This window comes from Larimichthys crocea, chromosome VI, assembly GCF_000972845.2.
Source record: "Larimichthys crocea isolate SSNF chromosome VI, L_crocea_2.0, whole genome shotgun sequence".
NCBI lineage: Eukaryota > Metazoa > Chordata > Actinopteri > Sciaenidae > Larimichthys > Larimichthys crocea.
In genome coordinates, this window is record NC_040016.1 from 6156101 (window position 1) to 6181289 (window position 25189).

General features: G+C 40.3%; 1 protein-coding gene across 4 annotated transcripts in view; it reads left to right on the forward strand.

Moving 5' to 3' along the window:
- The window catches only part of ephb2b (eph receptor B2b), a 118032-nt gene that overhangs the window by 87203 nt on the left and 5640 nt on the right, over nt 1–25189 (forward strand). Inside the window, exons 6-14 of one of the 4 annotated variants that reach the window (XM_027279418.1) lie at nt 10762–10886; nt 12205–12367; nt 14298–14406; nt 16218–16285; nt 17930–18052; nt 18218–18465; nt 22009–22224; nt 22653–22802; nt 24597–24790. In XM_027279418.1, the coding sequence (XP_027135219.1) occupies nt 10762–10886; nt 12205–12367; nt 14298–14406; nt 16218–16285; nt 17930–18052; nt 18218–18465; nt 22009–22224; nt 22653–22802; nt 24597–24790 (1396 nt within the window). The remainder of the gene's footprint in view (nt 1–10761; nt 10887–12204; nt 12368–14297; nt 14407–16217; nt 16286–17929; nt 18053–18217; nt 18466–22008; nt 22225–22652; nt 22803–24596; nt 24791–25189) is intronic. The other 3 variants (XM_027279420.1, XM_027279419.1, XM_027279421.1) reach the window with 3 other exon arrangements.

Genomic DNA, 25189 nt, shown 5'->3' on the forward strand with positions numbered 1-25189 from the left:
ATGCTTTGTCAGAGATTGAGGTGAAAAACCATAGTGTGTCTAGGTGTTATCTTGATTTAACTGGATCTGACAGGTGAGAGAGTGGTGACACAAGACCAGTCTCACACATGTGGTAACACCATGGGGAAGGGGGCAGATTTAAATGGATTATTGCACTGATTTATTGCGAACATCTTAAAGTTATCAAAAACAGTTGTTTGAAAATGTTCTTGAGTCGTGTGGCATTCATAGCGAACCTATTGGAGCATTTAACAATACTGGAAATGAATGAGCTGATCTCACCACACTGGCTTACCTTGTTTTAAGGTCAAGAGTTTAGACTTTACCAACCTAATGCATTTTATTTTGTACTTGGCTGCTTTTAAATCCCTGAATCGTGTTTCCCGACATTAGCAGTATTTTTATTTTTTTGTTAATTTATTATCTCAGTCCAATGTTTCAGTTAATCAGTTGACCTTAAAGTCAGGTTTGACAAATAAGACATTCAAGGCCTGTTTTTAAGTTGTGTAGTTTTATTCGGCCCTCATGTTTTTTTCAGTAATGTTCTGTTGTGATGTCAGGGCAGATCGTCTGCTTAATCAGAAAGAGTGAAAGCAGCTGTGCATTGTTAGGCCTTCTAAGCAGTCAGTGACTGCACTGTCAAGTTGACTTTTCTTTATTATTTAGCTGTCTTCTGCAACAGCTTCTTTTTTTGCAGCTTAGAAAGTACTTGAAAAGTGACCGGTACTGTGGCTGGTTAGCGAGACTACATCTTGTAACATTAAGTATTATCATTGAAACAGACCCCTCTATTTGAAAAAGAAAAAAGACACACATTTGCCTGTTGAATCCACTTCCCACTAATTCCCATGTTATTTTTCTGTCCTGCTTTCCAGTGTTCTGTCCGTCCCCGTTAGCTCACTTGGCATCATTGTATGAAGTGAAAATTGTTGCTGAAACCACCGTGAAGTTTAATCAAACGTTTTTGACAGCTGTGAGGCAGTATGTGATTTTGTCCTAATAGACTTCCCAGTACTACATCCTGCTATTTTGTCTTGGCTGATGCACATGTCTGTACAGGCTACAAGCACACACAGGAGCACACACATGTAAAATATGTATCCACATATTGCACACACGTGTTTGTGTTGCACCAGCTATTCATCAACTCATTACCGTGTTTGAATGTAAAGTCTTTCCAAAGTCTAGCTAGTTTCAAAGTATCGATTTACTAAATTAGATCTTAACCATTGAAACTTAATAAACATCTGTTGTTAGGAAACATCTGTAGCTCTGTCCAATCAAGAGCAATGAAGTATGTAAACAGGAAGTCACTATAGCGCTTCAACTTCCGAAAAAATAAAGTTTTAGAGGCACAAAAGATATACACCGATCAGCATTATGACAACTGACAAGTGAAGCGAATAACACTGATTATCTCGTTATCATGGCACCTGTCAGTGGGTTGGATATATAAGACAGCATGTGAACATTTTGTAGTGTGTGAGTTAGAATCTGGAAAAATGGGCAAGCGTAGGATTTGGGTTACTTTAACAAGGGCTTAACTGAATGGGTCAGAGCACCTCCAAAACTGTTCCTGGTCTACAGTGGTCAGTACCTATCAAAAGTGGAACAAGGAAGGAAAAGCAGTGACCGCTGACAAAGTCAGAGATGGTCAAGGGTCATTCATCAGGGGGGCAGAGGCAAAGGCTGGTCCATGTGGTCCAATCCAATAGACGAGCTACTGTAGCTCAAATTGCTGAAAAGGTTAGTGCTGGTTCTGATAGAAAGGTGTCAGAACACCTGAGGACAAATTGTTCACTTGCTGCCTAATATATCCCAACCACTGACAGGTGCCATGATAACCAGATAATCAGTGTTATTCACTTGTCGCCTGTCAGTGCTCATAATGTTATGGCTGATCGGTGTATCTTTTCATATAAAAGATATATCTTTTGTAAATCTTGATATTATGTTGTTTTATTTATGTGTGCATGAATGGAGAAATGTTCATACAGTTTAAAATAAGAGGGGAATGTTTATGATGATTATGCTAACCCAACATTGATTAGGTGAAAGTTGTAGTCGTAACTATATGTCATTGATGTGTGTATGAAAGCAGCAGAGTCTATTTAAGTCTATCTCAGTTATTCTATGGATTACAAAATAACTAATGTACACTGAGTGTGCAGGGGCGAGACTGCTGCTTTAAATTATCAAGGCACAAAGATAATTGCTAAATAATAATGTAACTGCCAGTTATTTGCTGGCTTACTGTGGTGCTGCTGCATCATCAATTTCAGTGCATAGAGGAGAGATTATCTTTTACCTGAATGCAAACTATCAGTATTCTGCGAGAGAATATAGCGTTGCACAACAGTTAAATTAGATCTCCATATACCCAGTGTGAATGCCATATTGCATTCTATAGTGGTTTGGCATATTAGATTCCAGAGGACATATTTGTTTAGGCATTTCATTAACTCAAGGTGAGCTGCCGCTAATGCTATCACGAAAGCAGAGGGGCTGAAATGGTTCCTTATCAGGCGAACTGGCTGATTGTGAACCACATTATTCAGAGGGTGGGTGGCGTAATCGGGTGCAGCCTTTTCATATGGTCTAGGGAAGATTTATGACTTAATTATTGTCCAAATTGCCCAGGTCCAGTGTAACCAGGCTACCAGGGACTTTGCTGCTCCACTGGGCCGTGGTGTGAAAAGCACTGGTGCAGAGCCAGGTGGGGCTGCCAGAATGTGTCAGTATATCAGCCAGCCAAGTGTGGCCACTACACTGTTGACTTTAGGGCAGTGTCACCAGTTCAAAAAGTACAGATTCTGTGCTCCAATGGCACATTCATGGCAGTGACATGGCTTTCTAGTTGATTATCTGCCTTCATCTCACGCAGAGTCATTTTAATCTATGTGACTTTCTATGTATCAGAACTAGAATACACGAATGTGTGCTTATGTGCTTTAATAACTGTTAGATCTTTTAAACGGTTCCATTAAAATTTTTTTTGCTGTTTTACATCTATATGTAGGTGCAGTTCTAGATCAAGGCCAAGATATTAACAAGCACATATAGATAGGTATACATGTAGTGTGGAAATAGAGACACTTTAACAATAAAGCAACAATAACAACTAACTCAGGCTGCTATATTATCTGCAAAATTCAGCTCTAAACGCAATGCGATAGAGAGATGCAGGCTGAAAGATAAAGAGGCTGATAGACGGAGAGTCAGACAGGGACCACCAGTATACATAGCATGCAGTGTGACAGTGACAGAAGGTGTTAAGAAGGGCACATATGGTGAGTGCCAGTGTAGGTCAGCCAGGCAGACAGACAGGAGGCCTCAGCGTGCACCTGGAGCTCGGTACTGACAGAGCCTTGAGACAAGGCTGCTCTGGTAGTCAGCCAGCAAGCCACACATACACCACATTCATGCTACAGTTGATATCAAGCAACCTGTTTATGAAGACAGATTCAGACAAGCACTACAGCAGAGAGAGAAAGGGAGAGCGGCATTAGCTTAGCGATAAAGTGTGTGGTAAGCAGCCTGCAGGGTAGTGGGGCAGATGACTTTAAATAACCTGTGCATGCGATATGAATTTGATCATGACTCCCCAGAGGAGAATTAGCACATGGATTGTCAAAATTAGTTAACTAAATGATCGTGTTCATAAATCATTCAGGAGCCATGTGCTTTCTTTTTTTTTCTGGTGCATTATATGGAGCTCTTCCATCAGGATCTGCAGCTTTAAGCCTGTGTGGGGAGGAGAGGAGTAGAGCATGCACATCGCATGCTTATATCTAGGTTAAAAGGCCATGATCTTTTAGCCTAGTGGGCTGTAAAAGGGAACATAATGTGAATATGCAATTAATTATTTTTGAGTGCATTAGCTGTATACCAAAATGTTTGAATAATTGACCGTACTTTAATGCAGTCATTTATTTAGTTATAACACACAAGAGCATGATGATGGTGATAATTAAAAACAGATAATAAATTAAGGAGATGAAGCAAAAAGGGGTCATGACCAAATCAGCACTGTGTTTTTGAATTTATTAATTTTTATGTGGACTTTATGGAGTTAACTTCACCAATTAAGGAAATGGATCTGTGATAAACACAATGGCACTTCCCTTTCCTTTTTTGTCTTTCTCTTCCTTTCTTTGACAAACACACCCTGAAGTTCCTGTGGCATCATACAGATTAAGTATTCCTTTGAAGGTGGATGCAAAACAGAGCTGTCATTGTCTGAGCGACTGTCTTACCATTGTCTGGAGTTTTTCTGATGTGACCATGATGAGCTGCTTCTCCGTGATCCTACTCAAATGTCACTAATGCTTCTCATTTTTTAATGTAGCCTCAATTCACTCACGTAGCTTGCGATGATCATGCGATCTGTCTCCATCATCCCCTCGAAGGTTTTATGTGTAAATTGGGGTCAGGAACTTTAAAAGCAGAGATGATCTTTTATAATCCTTGCTATTGTGTGCCACTCATACTCTGTAGATAAGCGTTACTTCACTGTTAAGCCAAAAGGCATTGCTGTGCATTGAAATAGAACTGGAGCAGATGTCCCATTCGCAGTTTCCATGTCTTGTTTATGTTGGAAAAATGTTACTTTGGAGCTGCAACAGGAGGAAGTGATGGTACTGACTGCCTCCTTAATATGATTTTTCATATGTGTGAATGAAAATGAATCATGACATTTCTTAATGTCAAATAATGGGCAGGAGGTCTCCATTTTGTAGCAACCCACACTAACTGCTCTACCATATTAGAAGATTTATTCTCATTGTCTATAACCAGGACACTTCATACACGAAATGTGTTCCCCACACTTATGTAGTAGCACATATTCTTGTTTGATTCATTGCAATGGCTATTGTTGTGTTAACATGGACTGAATTGATGTTGTTTCCTGCAACACCTTTTTGAAACAGACTTTCAGCTCTGTTTTGCTCATGTCAGCACTTTTTTTTTCCTACCAACAGAGTTATTAACTCGATTAAACAAAATATTTTTGCATGCCACTGACCAAGTCATAGAAAAAGAAGGCTGCAGCCCACACTCTTCTTTCCAACGTTGTAGAATATTGACATGCATTCCGTGGCTTGTGGAGTTTCTTTCTCTGCAGATGGGAGTTTGGAAGTTGTTTAAATGCAGAAAAGCGGCTTGCTGATTAAACTGTCCAGTTTCCCCCCAAAGCTGTGTGAGTCAAAACCCTTATTCCACATCCCTGTGGCGGACAACTCAAACATTGTGTCTGTTCAGCCCAAATCTGCCCCAAGAGACTAAAAGAACCACAGTAGATCTCTGTATCTTAGAAATGTCTCTTTGGGCCAGGTTGAGGTTCTTTTAAAAAACATTTTCTAATAATTTGAGATGACTATTTTATTGTTTTGTTTATTGTTTTAAAATAAACACATTGTGCATTGGCACCATGTTAGACAGTCACAACTGGTTGTTTGGTTTGGTTTATTGAATACAACATACCAGACTTTGTCAGATTCGTTCTTTTTATTGTTAACTTTTATCAAGATGGAAACAAGCATTCAATACCGTGAATGTTCTTGTTAGATGAGTTGAAGACTATAAGACCATTGAGGATGTTCAACATGTTGAACATCACTTAAACCACTGAAGGTCCATTTGTTTTTTTATGGAAGTCCCTATATCATTAACTGTTAACAACTGCAGTAAAGAACTACAAGAACTATTCAAAGTTAAAGCTTTAAGTGGCTCACATACTGCGGATTGTATTCAGCACCACCCACAAAAACAGCACCATTTTTGGGGGGTCTATGACATTTAGTTCAGTTGCTGCAAAAGAATTGTCTCCATACATATTTATCTGATTTGTATCTCGTTCTCCAGATTTGCCAGCCTGGCTTCGATTTAAACCCTAACCTCTACAAGTACAACCTCTTCAAGCCCCTAAGGAGCCTATTTTAGAATTAGCTTATGGTGTGTATATGAGTATGTATTATAGTACCCAATCTTTTCCAGTGCAGATGGTTTAAAGCTTGATGAACTGAAATCTCACTTTTGTAGCTTTACTGCATTGGAAAATCTTTATAGATGTAAAACCCACAATCCTTTGCAGCTGGGGAAACAGGGCACGCTGCCAGCATTCTAAAAGTACATGCAAATATAGGCCTCTCCCTTTAAGACTGCTCGATGCGCCGCTCATAAATGGACGGCAGTCGGGAGAGAGTGGAGCAGTGGCAGCCTGTTTGGGAGGCTGTCTGGTGGAGGACCAGGTGGTTTGGGCCCTTTGGGAGAGACTGCGCTGTGGGGAAACTGATTTTTACAATGAAAAGGAAAAGAGATTTACGAGCCCTGACCTGTTCTCGCTGCCTCCCCCATTTTCCCCAAATCATAGCGTTGCTCTCTGCACCAGAACGTCTAATCATATCAGAGCCACATGGTTGTAGACACATTAGGATGTTAGAAAGATGCAGATAAAAGGCCTTAAACATATACTTTCTCAGAAGAATATGATTCATATGCCAGCAAACGTTGGAGGTTGTGTGTTTGTAAAGACCAAACCAAATGAACCAAAGTATCAAATCATGGTGTCGTCATCTCTTGCTGTCAATAAAATAAGTCAGCTGCAGGAAATATAAGCCACTACTTTGACTGCTTTGATTTTTGTTTTCCCACCCCTGCTCCTCCAAGCATGGCTCAATGTAACAGTTTATATGGCTGTGTTCAGATCCTGGACCACCTGAAGATATCCACTGGTGGATGTCTGTCCAACAAGTGTTCCCTCTGCTGCTGCCATCCATCCACAATGTTCATGTTCGGAGTAGTTCTTAGCAATGAGGCTTAACATTAGAAATCCAGCTTTCCTAAACAAGAGAATGGTCAAAGAGAGGAAAAGCCCACCAAAAGAGTGTAGTACAATAAAAGATAACACGCATAAATTAATAAGATGGATGAAAGCCTCAGAGTGTGTGTGTGTGTGCGAGTGCGTGCGTGCACGCATGTGTGTTAGCAGGAGCATGCCCCATTAAATCGGCTTGGCTTTAAATGAGTGGAATTATCCCTGTAAACTCCATCTTTAATTGATTAGTGGAGCCGCTAGGTGTTCAAACACAACACTAAAACATCTATTAGAGATGTTTGAGCAAAACAGAGCCTTTGTATTCTGTGTTGTTGGGCCAAGGCCAGAGCGTCATGCTAGAATAGACTCCAAAGCACCGTGTTTCATATCAGATCCCAGGCTGAGTAATGATGTGGGGTCTGAAACTTAACTCTTTGAACAACAGCTGGGGCCTCCCATCCTCTCACAATTAAGCAATGCGATATACAACCTTGAACATTTCGAATGGACCACCCCCCTTCCTCAGGCCCCAGAGTGCTCACTCTTCATTGTCATGATCTTTGAGCTATTTGCAGACTTGGATGAATTTGACTGAACACAGTCTGTTTATAATTGACCTGGTGTTAAACACACAATCCCATGTTGAATACTGCGTGTCTGACCAACAGGGAAAATTAAACACCATGTATGTAACATTAATAATCATCAGTGGTGCATTTGAAGATTTGGTTCGGACATAATCAAGATATTTTATCTGCTGTGATTAGCACCACAAGCTGCACTCTAAGTCCTCTATGGTACACATGGGGAAACTCCTGTCAGACACAAGGCCATTTATCTTTTGAATTCAGCCATCTAATTTAATTCTATAAACTTACAATCCCTGTCTTTGTCATTATAGCTGCTTCATTAGTTATAAGAACATGAATAGAGCATTCATTGAGAAAACCTATAAATAAAGCATCCAGTGAAAGTGGAGCTTACCCACTTTGAAGAAATTGATCTGACTTGACATAGTTTATGATGAGTTGGCTTCCAGTACATAAATGACTGAGAACCTTCCTTACATCTTTGTTTTTAATTTCTAATTGTCTTTAATGGGGTGCAATCCACATGATTTAAAAATGATTATTGTAACAACAAAGAGACTGGCTTGGAACAACTAAAACATGTATTTAGTGGCATAACTCACTTAATGATGTTGACACAAAGAGAACCAAGTATTTGGGGGGGATTCTAGGTACACTTGAAGATTTTAAGTACAATGGAGACTTGTAGATTTGGAAGTACGTAAATTAGATGTACGAAAATGGTTTTCATATGTGGATCATTGCTGTAGGCCTTACTGCAATGAAACATTGACTTGGCATACCACTACATTCCACAGTCAATTGGTGGAATGTCAGCTTAGCTTGAAATGCATGTATTGAATTTGACTTGAAATATACAACACAGCTGGATTGCTAGTTTCTCTACAAGCTGAATGTTTTAGCACTTTAGGTTTTATACTCAGTTGCAAAGTCACGTCTTCCTTTAATTTAATCTTGGTTTTGTTTTTTTGATATACCAACCCTTATTGGTTTCTTGAGCTCAGACATGGCGACTGCCACCCCGCTGTCTGGAAGTTGTCCTTTAGCAGAAGAAAACCACACTGTTCTCCTCAACAGCTTTTCATGTTGGCATGTGTCCATCCTTTGTACATGAATACATGAGCTGCCTTTGTTTCTCAGGCCTTGTATCAGGTTACTAGGCATGGCTGCACCGTGTGTTTAATGGAAATGCTATGCAGGAAAAGGCCATGTGGCAGTCTTGAATATATGTGTATCCGTAATGGGATACTCGTGAGTTCCCCTTAGAGTAACTGTTTGCCTTATTAGGCTGTCGTCTTGTGACTGCAAACAAACTAGGGAGTACAGTGAGATGGAGGAGATTCCTGAGTCTGGTGTCCTGACGGCTTACTGTATATAATATTGTACCTCCGGCTCCACGAAACAGGCATGATGCATGGACGCTGCAGAGTCATAGGCCATCATGGTGTAAGTGCTTTGCTGAGATGAAATACAGAACAGCCATTTATTATCTGCTGGCAGCACATGAGGACATACTCACTCCCTTGACCATCACACTTTATACGAGACATCATAATTTGTTGCCACAGATGGATGCTTCTGTTAGGCTCAGAGGGCAAGCAAGGCAGGGCTGATTAGCTGATGAGAATGAGTAAGGTTATAAACGGGACTTTTTATCATCAGCTCTGACTCACTGTGGACACACTATAATTTCTCCCCTGATTCAGGACATGAGTTGCAAAGACATATCTGTTTGACACTACTGAGTATTTCCTTACATGAGCAACAACGAAATAAATAATAATGACATACGGAAGATTAAAAAACCACATACATGCAGCCTGAGAGTCTTAGATTATAGAGGCGTGTCAGTTGTTTCCCAGTCAGTAGATTTTCCATAGAGAACACGTGCCGGTGGAGAGACTTCTCTCTTTATTGCTGGGGCTCAGGGGAGCCACTGTGCTGCTGGCTCGGGGCTGCATGTGTGTGCAGCACGGGCCTGTAGGGAATGAGTGTGGGGCTTGGTGTCCATAAATCTGCAGCACCCCTCCCTCTCTGACTTCCTAACCCAACCTACCCTTTCACACATACAAGGCTCATGCATAGAGGCCCGCAGGCCTTGCCAGGCTCCCCCAGACAGAGCTTTTTATCTTCAGCTTCTCTTAGCTTTACACCGACCCACGGCACCCTGAACTAATCTTAATGGTTGTTGGAGGACTTGAGGTGACACCCCCATGACCTTATGGTTTTGCTGAAAAGAATGTAGAACGTTTTAGCTCTCTGGGCTATGCAAGACTATAGTTGGCCACCCATGATGTAACAAGTCATTTAGTCTACTGAGTCTCACATTGTGTAATCTGTGAATAAAATAAAACAATGGGGTGAGATTATTTTACTTGTTCCAGTACAAAATAAAAAGATAATAAAAATTATAATCTTATTATGAAAACTGCATAAAAGTCTTTTCACTTACCTAGCTGTCCACCAGGATCACTGGCCAGTATGTCTTTCTGTGAATTACAGGCTACTGTTAATGAATCAAAACAATGGTTTTAAATATTTTACAGTATACAATTGTTTCCCAAAGAATATCATTTGTTTTTAGTTTTAGCCTCCTTCGTGAGAGCTACTGGTTTCAGTTCATAGTAGTATGCTTTAAAATTACCTTGTAGAGTCCTAAAACAGTATTATTAAGGTAGTCAAATCGTAATAATCAGCTCCCAAAGAGTATCTTACTGGTAAACTCAAAGTATAAAAAAATTAAATTGGAAACATTGTTTGCAGTAATTTAAAACACATGCAATTTGTAACATGGAAAACCACTGCTATGGTCCTTTAAGCGCTCATCAACAAGGAAATATGCGTAAACAGTTTCAACTAAATACATTTAGAATGTGGAGGACAAAGATGCTGCCGAAAGGGATGATGTGCAGCACGACTGTAACTCTTGTGATTTACACTATTTGTATGTTTAGTTTATGTGCCCGAGGAAATACGCTGACTTCATGCAATACGTGGCGGTCTTCTGATTTTGAAATGATTTATTTGGAGAAGGTGGTCTGTTATCAGCGGTATGACAAGTGCAAATTAATCACATGGAAATCACAGTTGATACTGGGAAGTCCCCCGGGGCTTCTTATGTGGTTTAGCCAGTGTTGTAACTTGCCAGCCTGTGATGCATGCATCGCTGTGCAACTCTCTAAAAGGAGACTGCAGTATATTACATAGACTTTATGGCATTACGTATTACACCTTTGCAGAACCTGGTGTTTGGCTGTGAGATTAAAGATGCTGTAAAATTTTCTGTGCGTGACTGTGAAATCGGTAGTGATTGATTTGCCTCATCCTTAACACACTGCCTTTGTCTCTTCGCAGCTCCATCCACAGTATCTATAATGCACCAGGTCAGTCGCACTGTGGACAGCATCACCCTCTCCTGGTCCCAGCCTGACCAGCCTAATGGAGTCATCCTGGACTATGAGCTACAGTATTATGAAAAGGTATCACTGATGCAGCAACAATTTTCCTACAAGCCCGCAGAGATCCATATAAACATAAGCTCCATTTCCTTTTCTTCCTCTCCAACTAAATAAATTAAACGCTAACGGTAAAAACTGACTCTTTTGTTTAGTTGTACATCTAAATTCAGAATGCCTCCTCACACTCGTTTGCATAACAGCACATCCTAGGAGGCATGTAGGCAGAGCTTCTGAACATTGCTTAGAACTTCTGCTCATTCTCTTTCAATTATAATCACAGTCAGTCACTGGGAAAGGAAACCGCGCTCAGCCCTGCAGTAGGGCCACTGGGGATTGATGCGCAGAGACTTGTGGTTAAAACAATGGTGCACTGACTGCTGTAAAAATAGTATTAAAGGGGCAAGCTCCTCCGAATCAGCATTCTTTCTCACAAGAACACTCGTGCATTGATTCATGTGAGTAGAGCACACAATCACTAAAACACATATGAATCGCACACATGTGCACGCACGCATGCACGTCTTTCGTCTACATGCTGAGTCGTTCCACTTTTGTGTATAATTCCCTTCTGTGACACTGCTGGAGAGAGCTGTCAAAACAATTGTCCCAGCCCCTGCTGGGGCTCAGAAGTGTGCGCTGAGCAGTGGGTTTGAAGGGGAGCAGCTAAAAGAGTCTCAGTCTTCGTTCTCAGACCTGTCAGCATTCTGGAGAGAAGGAGTATGGCAGCGAGACACAGCTCTGATCATCAGGCGGCTCCGAAAAGAAGCCTGACCTGAAACTGCCACCAAATCTACCTTTTTAACTACAGCTGCCTCTTTCAGGCATGGCGCTTTATCAAACGTTATGATGTTTTGTTGAAGAAAGTTATTCAGATTAGATCTATTGTGGTTACAGTGGATGTTTGTAAAAAAATAATAAACAGAGATGATGACTGCAGGGCAGGATTTAAAAGAAAGATTTAATATGTACAGGCTGTTTTGTGGATTTTGTGCTTAGAAACAAGATGTTTACAATATTATTCACTTTTTCAAATTTGGTGATCACTATTAATTTATTACATCTAATAGTCTCATTAAAACATGAGAAAGAAATCACATCTGACTGTCAAAAACAAAAGTTCTGAACTTTTTTTAAGTTCATTTTGATTTCTTTCAGGGTCTTAAAATGACTTTAGCTTATTCAGCTTACTGATACTGTTGTATCATTTGTTCCTCCTGAGTCGTCCATCTTACCCTAGTATGTAATTTATTCACATGGCATTTCATAATTGTTAGCCTTTGCAATTGGACTGTAATTACTAATGTGCACAAATTTAACATGTTGTTTTTTCTTCTCCTAGGACCAATCAGAATATAACTCTACCACCATCAGGAGCCAGACCAACACAGTGGTCATCCGTGGCCTCAAGCCAGGAAGCATCTACGTGTTCCAGGTCCGAGCCCGCACCGTGGCTGGGTTTGGACGCTACAGTGGCAAACTGTACTTCCAGACCATGACTGAGGGTGAGAATTCAGCCAATGTTCACCGAAGCACGCAGAGCTGTTATCACCCCTCATGCGTGGTCCAACGACACATCATGTACTATAGGATGGATACAGACAGCTGCGGGAATGAAAGGGAGTCATGTTATGAAGTAAACAATTCAAAAACCCCCAAACCAGATTACTGTAGCTTGAAATGATATTCTTATTCCCATCATTTCCTTTTGAGTATCAGGAACAACACGTTCTACTCATTGTTTTTTATTCTTCATATTTCAGCTTTTTCTCTGCTCAAATAAACTTATTTTGCCAAAAGATAGCTTCTTACCATTTTTCACCATAATCCTCTAAGTAAAGGAGGAGGTCAAAGTTGTCTTATCTTTGTACTATGACACGAGTGGGAGAAGTAGGGAACATTCAGTAAACATCAGTCATGTAGGTTAATGTTGGAGCCAAGGCTTGGGTTTTCCCCTCTGAACATCTCATTTCCTACAGTCTGAAGTGCCCAGGGCCATCATTAGCATGAACTTTCATACAAACATCCTTGATGCTGCCACACGCACACATGCCAGCACTAAAGATATATCAAAACTGACTCATAACTGTAAATATTGAGTAAACTGGGAGTATACAAGGCTCATTGTTTTCAGGTTTTACCGAAAAACACACTTTGTTTTGTGTGTGAAAAGTAGATCAGTTCAAAGTGATTTTCACCTGGATTTTATGTCCCTGTGCACCCGAGAAGTTGCGTTTCCTGCTGCAAGAATACACTGATTACCATAGTTTAAAGTAAACACTGTACTTTTGTGGGTACAGCTCTGGAAATGCTTTAGAAAGTAAAGGAGAAAATGAGCAGACAGTAAAAAAAATAGGATTAAACACAGTGTTTGCGCTATAAATTGTATTCTTTAAATTTAAAATTTGTATTAGCTGGATTTATTTACTTTTCAAAATAAACACAAACATGTTTTTTATATCTTTGGTACCTTAGTTCATGCCTTTCTAGCACTCAACCCCTCATATTTAGCATTTATAAACACTGTATAAACAAAAATGATCAATAATACACTATAATTTTCTATTTAAAATTGTTTATTGCAGTGTGCAGTGTTCACACATATTTACTAGTAATCATTCAGATTTCAAAGTATGATTTTAATTAGATTTGTTTTTAATTATTTTGCTTGACTTGCAGTGATGAAAGTTTCTATCTCCTTAGAAGCAGATATTAATGTTTTTAGTGGCTGGTGTAAAAACAAATAATGTATGATAATATAGTAAGTAAAAGACATTTGTAATTATGTAAAATCTGTCATATTAGGTTAACATATAACAATACTGCACATTAGTAAACAGTGTCCTTATACCTGCTTCAAACTACATTATAGTGAGTTATTAACTATTTAATATATGTTCCTTCAGTGTTTATAAATGCCATATTTGGGGTATTACAGTAGATTACAGTCACCAATATGCTTTCAACCATAAAAAACACAATATTTATACCATCCAGAAGTACAAACCACCATGTGGAACTCGCCAACTCATGTGTCTGGCTAAAACTGTGAAGTCGTGTGTCATTTGCAGTGCTCAAGAGAAGGGTCTGGCTCTGGCTCTGTGTGCCCATTCAGTAGCTGGATTCCTGCTCTTGGCTGCCTGATCAGTCTGGGTCTCACCCAAACATGCTCTCTCTGCTCACTTCACACGTTTTCTGCCAGATGATTTGTCCATATCCGCGGCATCTGAGCACATTCAGTATGCTTTGGAAAGTGGTCCACACAGCCAGTCAACATGCCAAGATGCTCATTGGTTCACCCAGCCGTATGTCTGTCTGTCACCCAGTGCTCCCTCCATATGTAGTGGCTCAGATGCTTACCCATATGTTTCAGCTTGTGACTCGGCGTGTGTGCATATGGCAGTATGTTTATGTATGTGTTTCTGCTTTTTATAGAGGAATACAACACCAGTATTCAGGAGAAGCTGCCTCTCATCATTGGATCAGCAGCCGCTGGCTTGGTCTTCCTCATAGCTGTGGTCGTCATCATCATCGTCTGTAACCGGTGAGTCAATCCTGTCCCAGTCTTTTTAAAAGAGCCAGTAACTTTGACTTGTATATAGACATTGTGTGTTGTATGTGGGTAATAGTATCTCTGTTCAGCTTTGCTGTTGTTCTTAGCTACATGTCTCTTTTTACATAAACTGTTCTTGAAACTGTGTTTATGTTCAGTGAGAGCAACAAAAAGCCAGACTTCCTTGTGTGTGTACACATACTTGGGACATAAAGCTTTCTCTGATTCTGATTAATACTGTAGTTGTGAGTTAGAGTGATCGGTTCAGATGGGTTCAAATATATTAATCCTTAATAAATTCCAGCCTTTCAGCAGCAGAAATAATATATAAAAGTCAGCATTGCTAACATTAAAGCTCTGTAGGTGCTCCTGCTCAACGGGCATCAAATGTTTGTAACTCTGCCAAAGGTTAGGATTTCAGTTCCCGCTGGGGACACTCATATTAAAACTGTAACTTTGCTCTTGTACAGCGTTTCGATTCACAGAAGAATGTACAAGATGCACTCCTCAATAGATTTACCCCAAATATTTAGCTGTAGTTTTAGAAGCTGGGTGATTTTTAATACAGCGGTGTATGTTAGATTGTGACGGCCTAATGACAAAGGTTGTGCAATACATTGTGGGATAGTTTCCAGACCAAAACGAACGAGTGTATGATCATTTTTGAGAACTGTCGAACAGTCAAAGAAATAAAACGCTTCTAATTCACTGTAATGGCCTGATGACACTTTAAAAAGATATTTTAATACGTCCTTGTCAAGCTGCTCGCCAGTTAAAACTTGCTGACGGTAGCTTACGCCTTCAATTGTAATGTAGTTGAAAAAGATATTATGTTGAAACTATTATCTTGAAACTCCATGATATGTCATTAACGTGGAATGTAAAAATACTTTTAAAAAGTAAATATTGCAAATTTTTATGTGTGAAAATTGATTTTACACATAAAAGTCAATTTAACTTGACTAATATTTTTTTTTTGCGTTGTTTCCAAGTGTGTAAATAAACTTCATGTTTACATGTTTGAAAATATTATTTTAGTTACTTTGTATGACTTTAGGGAAGCACCAATCTGAATGTTTCTCTGTTAAAAAAGATTCTCTGGATGTCTGTCGATATAAATCAGCATTCTCTGTTTCTCAAATTTAAAATGTGTATAAATTATGTAAAATATCAAGACTCCAGAGACTGCTGTGGTACTAAAAGCTGAGTCAGCAAGAAAAAAAAAACACTCAATTTTACAATAACAAAGAGGCTGAATTTAATGTGGATCACCTGATCGATACCTGATCTGCTTAATAAACGCAATATCAGGTCTAATACTGATGAGGCAGTGTCAGTGCATCTCTGCTAGAACCTTTGTGTTTGATCATCCTAAAATGATTAAGTAATTTTTAAAACTAATAAATAATTGTTTTACTACTGTCTGGTTCAGAACTCATAGTCATACTATTTCTTATGTATCTTTGTCTTTTTTGGCAGTCTCTGTTTTGATATTGCCAAACTATCCCACAATGCATCACACAACCCACGTCACTACCCCCGGCTAAATTTAAATTGGTGATATTTATGTGCTTACCAGGTTGACCTACCAGACAAACACTAAAGATTTAGGTTTACCTTTTTCCAATGTAGCACAAAAAACAAATACAAATGCTTCTTTATGTACAAAGGCCTGGCTCTCCATTTGATCTTAGTTGGTGTATCTTTAGCGTAGGTACACCTGGGGGTTTTTGATCTGTGTTTCTCCCCCTCCCCGTTCCCTTTCTTTGAACCAGAGCTAGAGTTCTTTGTCTTTCCCCCAGGAGGCGTGGCTTTGACAGAGCTGATTCTGAATACACAGACAAACTGCAGCACTACACCAGCGGCCACAGTGAGTAAACCACCACTCCGCTCCGTCTGCGTTCACTGCCGGTTCGTCCTTCGGCACCACGCACACCTGTCTCCATGACTACCATCTCGCACAGTCATCTCCATGGCTATCATTCAGCCCTCCGCTGCCTCACACACCTGTCTCCATGGCTACCACCTTGCATGCTGGTGTCCTTGGATACGGCCCAGCACAGCACTGCTTTAGTCAACCCCCCCCCCACCCAATTTCGAGTAATCCTGCCTGTTGTTTGACTCTGCTCGCTCGGAGGCTGGATTTAAACACATCAAAAAACAGTGTTCACGTGTGTGTTCTGTGCTCATCACATTTCATAGTTAACTAAATCCATTGTCGTGGAAATAGGTCATTCTTCACTCACTTTAACGCCATTAGCATGCTAATGCAATATGAGTCATTTGCCATTGGGAAAAGATTCAAAAGACTTGGTGTATGAAAGGAATTTCTCAATGATTTTCTTTCTTCATACAGTACAGTAGCAGAGAGCTTATATGACAATACTGCAGAAATAAATCTGGGAGGAAGAGCCGTGAAGTCATTTCACTGCAGTTCAGTCGAAGATATTAAAGCTAATCCATCTTTCTCCTGCATGATTGGAAAAGTGCAGATCTCTTACCATCTTAAGTTTATGCCCCCCATCCTAATTTGTTTATTTGATTGTGTAATTACCACCCTGCTTCATCCTTATTTATGTTAATTCCCCTCCAAAGGTAAAAGCTTTCTGAATATAATCCGATCACACTGTGCAAAGGAGTCCGGTTTGTGATTCAGTGAAAAGTGTGCCAAATAGAGACTCAGGTATTTCATGGCTATTAACAGCAGAAGCCAATGTGTCCTGTGTGCATCCTGTCATCTCACACCAGTCACAGTTCAGGCTTCTGCCCTTGTTTTTGGTGGTCTTTGCCACCATAGGAGGGTGGTCTGTTGAACAGTGCTTCGGCTTGGGAAGAGATTGTAGGATTTTAGTAATGGGGGGTTTTGCCTGGTCAGATCCTCTCCATCTGTTCATCTCTGCAGCACGTTTTTCTTCGGCGCAGTGTGCCAGGTATTGAGGCAGTGTGCATGCTCATCTAGCTCTGCAGTAGCCCAAGCATGAGTTCAGTATCCATTCAAATAGCCTCAGGCCTGATGTGGAGGTGAGAGCCGAATAATCGGATTTAAAACTCGGGACACTTAAGTCCCTGAACACTTAAAGGCCACCTTAAGCCAATTTACCTGGCATCAGGGCTTAGGAGAGCCAATTTATTTCTTGGAGTAGAGCTGAGCGATCCTGATATAGGGCCCAGGTTTCTCTCCTGAGTGTTAATGGCACTATGACTCACAGGAGATTTTATATATATATATATATTGACGTGGCTTATCACAGCTAAGAAGGCTTGAGGTGTCCTTCCTGGTTGAATAGCCCTACAATATGTAGCTTGAAGCACCAGACATTTCTAACTACACTACCTCCTCCATCGTATGACCTTCATCGTCTGAAGGTCAAATAAGAAATCGCATACATAAGCACAGGAATGTGAAGTGAATTGATTGTTATTATGCCTGAATGCGTTTGACTGTCAAGGCCGCAGGAGTGTAAGCATGACCACGAGAATCAAATATTATAGTGACTTTTCCCTTTTTTCCAAGTGACTCCAGGAATGAAGATTTATATTGATCCGTTCACATATGAGGACCCCAACGAGGCTGTGAGGGAGTTTGCTAAGGAGATTGATATATCCTGCGTGAAGATTGAACAGGTCATTGGTGCAGGTAATGGAAAAATCTGACTGAAACGTGGATGGAATACAACTCTGTGAAATAGCTTGTTTTTTAGTTGGTTTCTAAGTACAAATGGATGCAAACAAAAAAAAATGCTTACTCACTTGCTGTACCCCTAATAGAACCCTTGTTTTTTTCCATTTAACGTCTTCACAGGTGAGTTCGGAGAGGTGTGCAGTGGTAACCTAAAGCTCCCAGGTAAAAGGGAGATGTTTGTTGCCATAAAAACGCTGAAGTCTGGCTACACAGAAAAGCAAAGGCGGGACTTCCTCAGTGAGGCCAGCATCATGGGCCAGTTCGACCATCCCAACGTCATTCACCTGGAGGGCGTGGTCACCAAGAGCAGTCCCGTCATGATCATCACTGAGTTCATGGAGAACGGATCTCTGGACTCCTTCCTCAGAGTAAGCAACCAGATATTTGTAGTATGTCTGTCATTTCTGTGTTTCATCTAGAACAGGTCTAGAACAGGTACAGGGCAGACAGGTCTGCCCTGTAGCTGCCTGAGATAACATTAACATTAGCTTCACAGACTGCAGGCCGAACTGCTTCAACGCTTTGAATCCCTGAGGTCTCAATTCAGAGCTTTTATTGTGAAAGGCTTAAGGGAAAAAATGATGTGATGATCCTAAAAGTTAAATTTAAAAAGTTTTTGACAACTCCATCCATCAGTGTCTGTTACACTCGACAACGGCAAAGTTACCTGCTAACTTCCTGTCAGAAATTGACATGATGGACAACAGGTAATCACTCCTATTCAAAGAGAATATTATTAACCAGACAACAGCATGAGTTTCTTTGTTGCTGTTTAAATAACAATCAAAACAAAACAAAACAAAAATATATATATATATGTTAATCATTTTTCCTATTAGCACAAACAAGGTCTCATCCTTCTTACACGTAAACACACACACTCTTCTGCGTATGCACATATATTTATCCAATAATTTGACACGGTTTATACACTCATGCACCATAATCCCACTTCGGGTAAATATTAATATTCACATCATCTCTCCTGAGTAGTTAGAATACTGTCATTCAAAAGTATGCTGTCATGTTTCGCTATTAACTCTCATCTTTTTTCCATTAGTACTGATTTATTTCAGGTTTTTCTCTACATATTTTATATTTTCTTTGTAAAAATCAAAGACCACAAAATAAGAGGCTCTTGCAAGATAGAGCCGAGGACGTTTGTTCCTCTTTGATGTTTTCCATGTTTTTTTGTTTGTATTCAGCTCACACTTAGTACAGAACTGCTGGTTATGCTGTATATGGATGCATATTTAAGCCACACACGACTCCCTGACAAGAAATATGCAGCGCTCATAAGTTCATGGAATTTTTAATTTTCATAATCTAACCAGAGGAGAATATTACAGAGAACTGGCCGAGCTCCACTATTAACGACCTGCATACATAATTCAAATACTTTGCAAGACTTAAAATGAGATGTCAGATGTTTAAAAATGTAGCCGACTATGAGATGAGATGACACATAGCCCTTTCGCCATCTGTCTTGGGGATGTTAGTGAAATAAAAATTATTTTTGTCTAATATGACTTTTTTTTTGTATGCTTTTTATCCACTCTAATTGCTCTCGTTACATTTTTGGAATGAGCAGTAAAGGGCCTCTGATTTATGGAAATTGGAGATTTATCATTTTTGCCAAAAAGGTTTATTTTTAGTTCAAATGGTGTAATGAGAACTGACTATTTAATGCGACACAGAGAGTATGGCAGCGTAAGTACAGTGAGAATGCCACATTATAAATTAAATTAAGCCACCGCCTTTCCTGAAGTAAAGAAGTACACTGTTTTATGCTCTACGGTACAATAGCATTATACAAGAGACAGTTGTCTTGTGGACACAGATGTGCAGTATATACAGAGTCTGCAATTATTCAGAATTTCATGTACATCACTGTAACTGAAGAACTGAGCAGAGCACATCCACATCAGGTCTCTACCTTTTCAAAGATTTCCATCGGTATAATACAGTCAGTTTAAGCCCTCGACTCCAATCCTACATCAAAACCATCATCAAGAAGAAGTCTGCAAGCTCCCGTCAGCACACCGATCAGACCAAATGTTTTCGCATTCTGCCTCCAACCTCCGAGACACAAAGCATCAGCTCTTTTTGGAATTTGATCTCACGGTGAAGGGTGTTTGTGTATATGTAGATGTTTGCTAAACACATTTGACAGCACATTGTATTCAAAACAACAGGGTACCTCTGCGGCACCTCATGGTGACAGTTTATGGCAACAGTTGCTGACAGTGGCAAAGTCTGTGAGCATGGTCTGTGTCTTCTCTGAGGTGATTGGTGGGTGGTTGTTTACAATGGTCACTGAAGTCTGTACTGTGCTCTCCACTGCCTCCTGCAGAAAAAGCTGCAGAGGAGAGACAGGATAGGAATTGGGAGAATATATCGATTAAACGCTGGTATCTGGAGCAAACTGTAACAAGAGGAAGTAAAGAGAATAAAAGTCTGTCTTTGATAAAAAAACGCTTTTTAATACAACTAAATCATGTTAGACCTTTATTCACGTAGCACTACAAATTCCTGGTTATTTCTTCCACCTAATCTGACCCCAAAGAGGAATCTTTCCAATTAAAGTATATGCAAACACAGCACGCAGATCAGGTGGCAATGTGTATGTGTGAGAAAGGCCTCATGAATAATGCATTCTGCTTAATTGCTGTGGAACACGAGGAGAAGAGCAGCTTGACGTGAGAAGAAATCAGCTTGGCTAACGAGCGGCAAAGCGTTTGAAAGAGAAATAGGCTAGTGGAGCGTCCGTGCAGTCTGTTAGTACGCGCGTGCTTGGGGGGGACTCTGCTCGCCTGCCCTTCCAATTCCTTTCCGTCTGTCCACACCCGTCCCCAAGCTCCCATGCTCCGTTCTCTGGAATCTTCTGTTCTCCGGGCGTCGTGGTGGGTGGTGGGGAGAGTGCAGGTGTGCGCAGTTGGAGGCACAGCTGCACCACTGCTCCAGACGCTCCCCATGCATGGGGTAAAGCCTCACCAAACTGTGGAGGGGAACAGCTGTAGACAGCCAGCCAGACCTAGTCCTGAGCCCAACCCAAAGCTCGCCGTTAGTATCCTGCAGGGCCTCTTCAGAGAAACTAATACTACAAAGTAACTTTTCTACATTAGCCACATATGGATTGGGTTACAAGTAGACATGTCTAAATTAAATCATTATAATTTCACTTAAAAAGAGTTAAGTTGGAATCAATTTGTATTATTAATGGCACATTTTGTTAAAATGGGGCACATGGGTGATGAGTTTTAAAAGAATCATTACCCGTGCAGACTTTTAAATGTAATTAATACATCTTTTAAATTCGGGGATATTTTTGTACAAAAAGGTCCCGAAAAAGCATGAGTTCAGCTTGTGTTGTTTTCAGCCCTCTCAGTTGCGACACTAAAGCAGCACTCTAACTCTTCCAGTAACCATTTAAAACAGTGGGCCATTAATTCATACCCTTGCAGACACTAAACTCTCTTTTTGCAATACAACAAATGGTATTCTTTTTGTATATATGTCAAAACTGCACTTAATTCCTGACATGTCCCACACCAATCTTTTATTTCCATCTTTTAATTGCCCTGTTTTTTTTTATGTATTTAATGAAGCCTTTTTAATAGCAAGGGACTACAGATGAAAAGTTTCTCCCCCTCGCTAGCTATATATCCTGTTTGTTTACAATTCTTGTCTGTTAATATTTTCCATCTTTCGTGTATTTACTTGCAATGTTCCTTCTCTAAATAAATGAGTTCCTTTTTGTATCTTTAAATGAAATTGGAGTATTGAAATTCAACCTGCTTGCCTGGTTACATACAAATGTTGTCAGGTGACACAGAAAATTTAGTAGTGTCTCGTCTTTATGAACTGCTCTTTGCAAGACGATATCATAACAAAATATGTCTGTTTTACAGCAAAACGATGGGCAGTTCACTGTGATCCAGCTCGTTGGTATGCTACGTGGCATTGCCTCAGGCATGAAATACCTCGCCGACATGAACTACGTGCACCGCGACCTCGCTGCCCGAAACATCCTGGTCAACAGCAACCTCGTGTGCAAGGTGTCAGACTTTGGTCTCTCGCGCTTCCTGGAGGATGATACATCAGACCCCACCTACACTAGTGCTCTGGTAAGAAACAATCAAGTCTCACCTTGATTAACCATGATTAAAAGCAGGGGGAGGTTAATATATAGTATTTTTCCAATGAGAACTTGTCCAACACTACTGTATGTGAACTGCCCTGATTGAGGATCCCGTTCATCCGGTGCTGTCAGATGGTTTTATTTAACCTAGGTTTGATGTACACTACAGTGCACTGTCACACTGCTCTCCCTATCAAGACAAACATCACCCCTTCACCTGTTTTTCCTTCCTATTCCTCCAGTATTTCATGTACCACACTTCACTCCCAGGGGTTTTGTTATATCCATCTCCCAGTTTAGATTACCGTCAGCATTGTTGCTGTGAACGGTGTCTCTCTCCGAAGCCAGGACACTGTGACGGTCGGGTTTCGGTCTCGCTTCCCTTGCTGAGGTTGTTGCCCTTTGTGTTTGCAGGGAGGGAAGATTCCTATCCGATGGACTGCACCCGAAGCTATCCAGTACAGGAAGTTCACCTCCGCTAGTGATGTGTGGAGCTATGGGATCGTCATGTGGGAAGTCATGTCCTACGGAGAGAGGCCTTATTGGGACATGACCAATCAAGATGTATGTATTTCGGTTGTCTGTGGTTGTTTTTGAAGTTGCTATTCAGTTGATTTCCCTTTAAACAATGCCTCACTACACACATACTTCCTGAGTTTCATTAAAGCCTCAGACTCCTCGGAGATGCATTTTGTCATTGTATCTGCTTTCCCTTAGCTAAACAGCAGCTTTCCCTCCTGGGTTTTTATATGAAAATTCCCCCACATTTACCACAGAGTCATAATCAGATCATTTGAAATTCACGGCAGTGCTCAGTGGACAATTTCTGCTCTTGACTGGAGCCTCCATTTCCTATCTCCCTCTGGGTAGCAGAAGAGAGCAAATTATGGGGAGAGAGATAATGAAAATAGTTTCAAATTGAAAGTGAGAACACTAATGTGCTAAGAGGGACCGAGGACCTCAACGGTTATCTTATTAGCAGCTCCAGATAGTGTTTCTGCTCCATCGGGGTGCTCGTTTGGAGGTCTCATGAATGAGATTAATCTGGGTTTGAATGGAGCTCCTTTAATGGCTCTGATAATGAGCAAGGGATTGTGCGTCCTCGTCACAAGTGTCCTCCGGGTTGTCTCACTCTGTTAACCATGCACCACCTCTATGTGCCCCCCTCCACGACCAACAACATCAGCGCCTTAAGTCAGAAGTAGCTTAAATGTGGCTTTACAAAGAGGGAGAGCATTAAATACATTGTAAAGACCGGAGAAGAGGTCACTGCTGGCAGAAATGGGAACATGGTAGAATGAAGTTGATGTTCTTAATGACCCAAACTGCTGCTTAACAACTCTTCAAATGAAGAACTAATGTGGTGATTTGTGCACAAATATAAATTAAGACGTTCATATGTATTTATGGTTAAGTGATAACTATAATTTTACACTTCTGACTCATAGGCATTAACACAGTAATGACTACAGCCGTTGTTTGCACCACATAGTGAGAGGCACAGATGCTCTTGTTCATCAAAAGATCAGCATAAGTGCAAATTTTTACGTCATATTAGACATGACTGTCGCTAAAATTACACATTTATCATACTGATAATCTTTGTTGTAAGTATGGCAGGGCTCAGACAACCTGAGAGTTTATCAGCTGGACTGTATCATGGTGGAAAGTGATAATTCAAGTATTCTACATGAGTACTTGTTTGAGGTACTTGTACTTTACTTCAGTGTTTACATTTGATGCTATCTTATACTTCTGTGGTACTTTTATCACTGCATATATCTGATCTGAGTTACAAGTGACTTTTCGGGATTAGATTTAACATTTAAAATATGATAAATTCATAAAAATATCAACATCATTAAAGATTAGAGATCTTAATGATGTAATGCCTTACAAAAGAAGTAGTATCTGTTTGGGACTCCTTGACACATTTTAGATAATATGAAAGATACATTTACCCTTGTACTTCGTACTGTGACCATTTGGTGCACCTAACTGTATATAAAGTATTTAAAACTAGGCATTGAGGCATTGATACATCACTATTAACACATTCCTCTCTAATAATGTTAAATATGATAACATATCAGTCACAAGAGACTTTTTGTGCATTTACTTTTGGTATTTTAAGTATATTTTGTTGCAAATCTTTTGCATTGTTTTCTGATTTTAAATTTAATAGTTCTATTTGTAATGTATTGTAATTTTTACAGTATAGCATTTTTACTTTTATGTAAGTGTCTGAGTAATTCTTCCAGCACTGGATCGAACACTCTCTCCTCTCCATCAATCAATCAATCTCCTGTATTATAGAGCCTTGTAGCAACCCTTAGAGATCTGTGTCTCCCCCTGCAGGTCATCAATGCCATAGAACAGGACTACCGGCTGCCTCCACCCATGGACTGTCCCAGTGCGCTGCACCAGCTCATGCTGGACTGCTGGCAAAAGGACCGCAACAACCGGCCCAAATTCAGTCAGATCGTCAACAACCTTGACAAGATGATCCGCAATCCCAACACGCTGAAGGCCATGACCCCGTTATCTTCGGGGTGAGTGGCGGGAAGCCTCTTGACCTAAATTAAATTTGTTTTATGTGATTTTCTTGTGTTTGCATTGCCTGACAGTATTTCTTATCATAGTCATAACATATGGTGTAGACTAGTGTTAATGTATTCACTCTGTGTGCGGTATCTGCATGTGTGTTTTATCTTGTTACTGTAGGCAGTGACAGCCCTTTGGTTTTATCATCACATATTGATGTGGATAACATCAAGTGCAATAATATGCATCTGGTTGTCTCTCAATGTAAAGGTTATCCTCTTCCTAACAGGAAATTCATACTCCTACTGCAGTGCCATCCGTGGCACAGTTAACTTTTTTTCCAAACACAGTGTCTCTTGTTTCTCCTGGCGCCGAGCGGTTATGTAAATTAAAGCCTTTTGGTTTGA